A 7,660-nucleotide genomic window follows, 5' to 3' on the forward strand; every position below is an offset into this window, starting at 1 on the left:
CATTGAGGATCCTATGAGAACTTTCGCTTCAGGGTCTCTTCTTTTATACCATGCTCTCTTGCTTCTATCACGTCTCGTGCCCCTGCCTTAATTGCTATGCTTGTCGAGGTATTGTTGAGGATTTCATCGAAGTCTTGTAGCATTCCTTGGATTCTTGTCGGTCTCCTTTGACCTTCACTGTCCCCCATGGAGTGGGCATCTTTACGCATTGATGATATGTCGATGGAACGACCTTCATTTTGTGGATCCACGGTCTACCTAGTATGACATTATAATAGGATAATGTATCAATGACACAAAAACGTTGTACATAATTTACCCCCCTCTATGTAGATTGGTAGCTTTATTTCGCCGATGGTGTGATTGGTTTCATCGCTGAATCCGATCAGCACTGAGGATTTTGCAACTATCTTATACTCTGGGATGTTCATTCTTTTCAATGCGTCCAGGAGTATGATATTAACCGAGGATCCTCCATCAACGAGGATCCTTCTAACGAAGCGGTTAGCGATGTAGAGAGTAATCACTAGTCCGTCATGATCAGGATCCTGGATGTCTTGTCTATCCGCTTCGTCGGAGGTGATCTCCTTTTCGTTCATGATCATTGTGTTCTTCCGTGGTCCTTTTTCTTTCTCCGTTTTGGATACATTGGCTTGCCTCTTTGCTTCAGAATAAGAGGTACCACAAATCTCAGATCCTCCAAAGATCACATTGATTACCTTGGCGTTAGCAGGAGGGGATCCTGGTCTATTGAGGATCTTCTGAGGATCCTGGTATTTTTCTTTGGATCTCTCCTTTCTTCTTCCAAGGATTTCTTTGAGGTATCCTTTTCCTAGGAGATAGCTGATATCCTTCCTGAGAGCTATGCAATCCTCTGTGACGTGACCAAAATCTTGATGGTATGCACACCATTTGGACTTGTCTTTCCAGGCTGTGGATTTTTCTCCTTTTCTTGGCCATCTCGCTTTGTCTCCAAGATCCTGCATTGCAAATATTAAATCTGGAATATCCACTGAAAAAAATAGTCAGTAATCTTAGGAAAATCTTCGTCCTCTCCCTCAAATTCAAGGGCATTAACCCTGTGATGATCAGGTTTAGAATAAGGTCTCGATTTTTAGGATCTTTGGGCCAAGGAATCAGAATTCCTATTGGAGTGATCATAAGAGCTTGGTGGGTTGCTCCACTTTTGGATATCCTAGTCTTCTTCGAGGCTGATGAATCTCTATGCTCCGCTTCTAACTTCGTCCATCCTCTTGCATGGAGTTATCACGAGATCTTCATAGAAGGGAGAATCCTTCTTTAAGCCCATTTTAAAGGCTTCCACTGCATTTGCCATGTCGATGTTGGGGATACTTAGTGTGACAACCTGAAATTTCTATTATGTACAACCATTCACTTCAATAGAAGTCAGAACAGTTTCTGCTAACTTTCAAGCTTTCTGGAGTAAGTTTGAGTGTTTAGAAGTTAGTACTTTAGGAGGTAACAGGAGAGAGGATGCCCTAAGGTTTATTATGCAACAATATGGTCCCAAAACTCCAAGAGTTTGTAGTTTACGGCCTAAACAAAGGTGTTTACGGCCGTAAACCCTAAAAGGGGGTATAAATATGACACTTAGTCATTATTTACCACTTTTTCACATTTTCAAGATCCAAACTCAAATCCTCTCAAGTATCATCCAACTTTTCCTCTTGATCTTCAACTTTGTAAGTGTTTCTATCCCTAAAAAGTTGATATCTTACTTAATCTAGTGATCATACATGATTCCATCCGTGAAATCATTCCAAAAGTGTAGATCTTCAAGTTTCACCAAGAACACACACTAGTGTTCTTGGACTTTTAGCACCTTTTGGAGCTTCTACCTGGTAAGTACTCTTACCCTAGTGTATTATAAGACTTGTTACACTTCTAATCATCAAGAAAACACCCAAGAAACACAAGATCAAAGGTGTTTACGGTCCAAGATGTTCTTGGACCGTAAACCCTAATAAAGGGGCCAAAATGTGCCCTAGTCCCTTACCAAGCCTTGGATACTAGTCTAGATCATATCCTTAAAGTGCTTTGGACTTGAAACATCAAAAAGACCATAAACCATTTGGGTTTACGGCCGTAAACCCAAGGAGAAGTGGTCCAAGGACCGTAAACTCCACAAAGGAGTGAAATGGTGCCCTAATCACTTCCAAAGGCTTAGATATGAAGTAGGAATGCTTCTTATGACCTTTTAGGCTTCAAAACTCAACATGGTAAAAGTACCATGAGTTTACGGCCGTAAAGTCATGGGTTTACGACTGTAAACTCAATAAGAGTTGGTCACAAAACCATAAACTCCAAAGGAGTTTACCCTTGAACCCTAAACTCAATTAGAAGGTCCTACTACCCTTAGATGCAATCCTTAGGACTTATAGCACTTAAATCAAGTGTTTTACATGTCTTAGGATGTCTTAAATTTGGTTAATTAGTTGTTTTATGACTAATTGGATACATATATGTGTTATTATATGTTAAACTAGGATCATTGTGTGTGTACAAGTCTTCACTTGACACTTAGCATCCTACATCATCCGTTCATCCAAACCACTCACTACAGGTGAGTTCATACCCCTTAATCAATCCTTTTAAATGATTTTAAATGCTTTCATGGGGGGGATACAAGTAGAAAACAGGAAGTTATAGAATCAATCATATGTGATTTATAACTATGTTTTCAACCAACTGATTTCACATACTTCAAAATGTGTTAAATACAATGGTTTTTAGTTATTTTATTCTTTGTTATCAAATGAACTACTTTTGAATCGTTTTATAAACTGACATCAAGTCATTATTACTTATTGTTCAAAACTCTTAAATGTATTACAAAACCTCTTTCAACTTATTGTTAAAAACCATATCTATACACTTATGTTTCATACATATATGCATTGATATGACAGCTTTCATTCTTTCTTCAGTTCCAACACTCTTGTGTAGCAAGGGTGTATAAACCTACTTGGACATTCAATCTACATTCCAGTAAACTATTATAGGTAAAGTTTAGGAGATACAAAATATTATTCATAGTACAAGGAATTACACAAGAGTCAGTTCATTCATGAGTCTATACAAATATACTAAATACTATATGAAGAGATACTATTACTTGTTATACAGAGAGAAATACTATATACTATACAGAGAGAGATACTATATATACTATACGGGACTGACCATCCTACACCTGGCTGCTAGCTACAGCGGGACCTATTCATCGACGGATGTTCTCGGTTGTACTGTTCGGCGAGTTTCAACGCCGTGATTATCCTAAGGCAAAAGGATACGATTTCAATGATTATATAATTTTCCCTATTACTTTTATTTTGTGACACATTCACATAAACGATGAGGTAGACTATATATTTATAATAATAGTTGTACATGGGAAAAACCTTCATTGATACAGAAATGCAAACCTTCAAAGCATTCGGGTCTTGGTAGAACACTACTTTTTTTTACTAGTAGGAAATATTGGATTTTCTAGGGTTTTAACACTTATACTAAATGTTTCATTAAACATTTACAAGTCTTTCATAACAGCTTTTCAAATCAATGACACTAAAATACTTATGAATTCACCAGCTTTATGCTGATCTACGCTTTCAAAATAATTTGTATTCTCAGGTCACCAGTAGACAGGTACGATGACCAGGTTTTGAGAAGACGGAGCACAGACAGGACTCGTCTTTTATTTTGATTGCATATTTTGGTGTCTTATTAATATGAAAGAACACTTATGTATTAAAACTTTACTTTTAATGCAATGGATGATGTTGTTGCTTGTTTACTACTTTGCACTGTTATGATACTTTACATGACGTCCTCCACCCCTGAACGTTTCCGCCGTTCTTGGTTTTGGGGTATGACAGATTGGTATTAGATCATTGTTTATAGTGAATTGAGTATATCAACCCATAAAAGATATACAGACTATAAATACAATGGGATTAAAATACTCTGACCAAGAGTTTATACTTTTAAATAATAAAATATTTAACTAAGTATACATGCCTGTATTCATACTAAAAATCAGTGTCACAATGACAAAAACAAAAGTATTACGATTGTTGAATATCACAGGTAAGCTCGGGGATGTATGGTCAGTCCTGGGAGTGGCATAGCCTGATCAACTATGCTGGTCCGAGGAGTGATTAGCATATGCCCAAGAATGGTTGTGATATCGCAACAAGTCTAAAAACTTACCAACACTACCACAATGAAATACTATGGGAGTATTTGGTGTTACTATAATTACTTATCTGCGAACTAGAAAGGTCTTTATCAGTAGGTCAATAGTTGCTAAGTGGATACACTAAGATTATATGTACCTAGGACGTCATAGACTTAGAGTCTGTGATCTTTGCTTTACTTCTTGTTCCTTGTTCGGTTGTGGGCTTAGAGTTAGGGTCACTTATTCGAAGGTCTATCATGTCCTGAGTACATATAACTGGTATGCACTAAACAAGTATTGGAGTAACTGATAAGATCATCTTATAATTATCTAATTAGTACGTCTATTTAGTTATTTCTTATATCCCTTTTCTCGCGTAGATATTATGGCTGGATTCCATCCCCACGGCGACCAGTACTTCCCAAACCAAGGCGATGCTAGATGGCTAGAGGAAGAACCAGAAGATGATCACCCAATCCCTTTGGATGATCACCATGCTGAAGGCTTTTCTGATAGTTCTGACTCAGAGCCTGAAGTCAACAACCTACCCCAAGTGGCTTAGGCCCCGAATCTCAACCCCCAACCCGCGTTTCAAGGTCTCACACCCTTGTGGGCAACAAACTTGAATCGCTGGAGCGACGAACAGGGTCAACCCTTACCCTACTATGGGGACCGAAGCTTCTATGACCTTAGCGGAGGTGGCTCTGCGGATCGAGCTCTGCCTGTTATGATCCGTAGGATTGCTCGAAATGTCGAGCAAGGTAGAGCGGCCATCGACCGAGTCATGGAAATTGATGGCAACTCGAGCGTTAACACCGTCCGCATTCGATATCTGGAAGATGCTCTCGAAGGGACGATAAGAACCAATGAGACTCTGTGGCAACAGTTAGCTGCATCTCGGACCAAAGTCATAGAACTTCGAGTTCGTCAGAGGGCTCACGAGCGACATCTCCAAGAGGTGGTACGTCAACTGGCGGATATGAGGAATCTCCCCAGGAATTCCCATCGCCGGTAGAAGATGTCTAGTACATCTTTTCTTTTGATATAAGGAATAGCCTTTCCTAACTGAGCTCTAAGTAGCACTTTTCTGTAAAATATTCCTGTGTCTCAAGTACTTTCTTAGATTTCTAAACTGTCGACATTTTCCTTATGGTATGATGTAAGACCTATAGTTAGGTCATTTTCCCGAACTCATTTACATCTTATATACCAATAATTTCGGCATTTATCTAATCTATTTAGAAATTCATACTCTCATTTGATATCGAACTATGGCGACTTAGTTCACAAGACACTTTCATTCTTTATACTATTGGATTCTTATCATTGTTTCTATCTTTTAAACTTGAAGTTAAAAGATGCCTCCTCGCAGAAATCCAAGGCGTAACAATAATAACGAAACACCGATACCACCACCTCCACCACCTCCTCAGTTCGACGCTGCTATGTTCCAAGCAGCTGTCACAGCGGCCGTAGCGGCTGCCATGTCACACATCAATACTCCTGTCCCTAGTGGATTGGGAACAGGTGCACCTCCTTCCAACCTTGGCGAGAGTCATGGGCACCCCTGGGAATGCACCTACAAGGATTTTACAAATGCCAAACCCAGAAATTTCAATGGAACTGGAGGGGTTATGATCTTAAGGCAGTGGATAGAAAAGACAAGCAGTCTTTGAAATCTGCGCCTGCCCTGAGAACAATAAGGTCAAGTTTGCTACTTGTACCTTTTCTGACAGGGCTTTAACTTGTTGGAATGGCCACGTTAAGTCACTGACTCTGATAGTGGCAAATTCGATAAGCTGGGAGAACTTGAAAGCCATGTTGATGACAGAGTACTGTCCACGAGGGGAAATTCAAAAACTCGAGCAGGAACTCTGGGGTCTTGTAATGGTTGGTTCTGACATATCAACCTATACTAATAGATTCTGTGATCTGGCAATTCTTTGCCCTGATATGGTTACTCTAGAGAGAAAGAAAATAGAGAGATATATTTGGGGACTGTTGCCCCAGATCCAGTCAAGTGTGTTAGCATCAAGGCATGTTACTTTTGACAGCGCTAAAGAGCTGGCACAATCTCTTATAGATCACAGAAACTACCAAAACCCAACAATTTCTACACCCGAGCAACAAAAGGGAAAAACAACAACAACAACAAGAAAAAGGGGTGGAACAAGAGGAAAAGCGGGACTTCACAAGAATCCTCAAAGAGACAACAACTAGTTACAATCAATGCTGCCACAGTAACTCATGTTGTCCCTGCTAATCCCTAACCAGCGAAGCCTTATGCCGGTAATCTTCCGAAGTGCAACAAATGCACCTTCCATCACAACGGACCTTGCCGGGAAATGCAGTGCACTAACTGCAAGAGAAGGGGGCATACTGCCCGTTTCTGCAAGACTCTAGCAAGGCCGAGCACTCAAGTTCCTAACACCGGTGTGGGCCAAGCTTGCTACGGTTGTCGCGAAGTGGGCCACTATAAGAGGAACTGCCCTAAGGCAGGGATAGCTGGCGGAGTAGGAAGAGTTCTGGCCATAGGCCACGAGGAAGCAGTTGTCGACCCCACAGTGGTCACTGGTACGTTTCTCCTCGATAACTCTTATGTATGCATACTTTTCGACAGTGGAGCGGAGAAAAGCTTCGTAAACCAGAAATTTGCACACTTGCTTAAACAAAAACCACGTGCACTAGATGAATCATTCACTGTAGAAATGGCAAACGGGAAAACGGAAAGTACTAACTGCGTATTCGTAGATTGTACTCTAACTTTAGATGGTCATACTTTCAAAATAGACCTCATGCCGGTCCCAATTAAAAGTTTCGACGTCATAATCGGCATGAATTGGTTAAGTCATCGTCGCGCCAACATCATGTGCTTTGAGAAAGCAGTTCGTCTTAACCTCCCTAACAGCAAAACCCTAGTTGTCTACAGCGACAAACCTAGTACGAACCTTTGCATCATTTCGTGTATCCAAGCTCAGAAGTGCTTGCGAAAGGAATATCATGCATTCCTCGCACACATCGTCGATACGAGTCAAGAAGTGAAAGACATTTAGAACATCTCAGAAGTACGCGACTTTCCCGACATCTTTCCAGAAGAACTACCGGGATTACCACCTCAACGGTAAGTCGAGTTCAGAATCGACTTAGTGCCAGGGGCTACTCCAGTAGCCAAATCTCCATATCGTCTGGAACCGGCGAAGATGTAGGAACTTTCCAGTCAGCTTAACGAACTTCTCAAGAAGGGATTCATTAGGCCAAGCTTCTCACCATGGGGAGCATCCGTCTTGTTCGTCAAGAAGAAAGATGGATCGTTTCGTATGTGCATCGACTACAGGGAACTCAACAAGCTTACCATTAAGAATCGTTATCCCTTACCCCGCATTGACGATTTATTTGATCAGCTTCAAGGAGCCAACTACTTCTCCAAGATAGATCTACGATCCGGGTACCACCAACTAC

General features: G+C 40.6%; 1 protein-coding gene across 1 annotated transcript; it reads right to left on the reverse strand.

Annotated features, from left to right (window-relative positions):
* Positions 1 to 287: 287 nt before the first annotated feature.
* LOC145105473 (uncharacterized) lies at positions 288 to 1,336 on the reverse strand. The gene is made up of 2 exons (XM_079042570.1): positions 1,241 to 1,336; positions 288 to 980 (listed from the first exon to the last, which is right to left on the reverse strand). The coding sequence occupies exons 1-2, from the start codon at positions 1,334 to 1,336 to the stop codon at positions 288 to 290; spliced, it is 789 nt and encodes a 262-aa protein (XP_078898696.1).
* Positions 1,337 to 7,660: the final 6,324 nt, after the last annotated feature.

This window comes from Lactuca virosa, chromosome 4, assembly GCF_052849685.1.
Source record: "Lactuca virosa cultivar CGN04683 chromosome 4, Lactuca_virosa_CGN04683_v6, whole genome shotgun sequence".
In the NCBI taxonomy this organism is placed as follows: Eukaryota; Viridiplantae; Streptophyta; class Magnoliopsida; order Asterales; family Asteraceae; genus Lactuca; species Lactuca virosa.

What these genes read in the sequence shown, in the direction of transcription:
- LOC145105473 (XM_079042570.1), bottom strand. Translation starts at nt 1,336, where the DNA reads ATGGCAAATGCAGTGGAAGCCTTTAAAATGGGCTTAAAGAAGGATTCT. An exon ending in CATGCAAGAGGATGGACGAA is followed by an intron (nt 981 to 1,240) that starts GTTAGAAGCGGA and finishes TTTGCAATGCAG; the next exon opens with GATCTTGGAGACAAAGCGAG.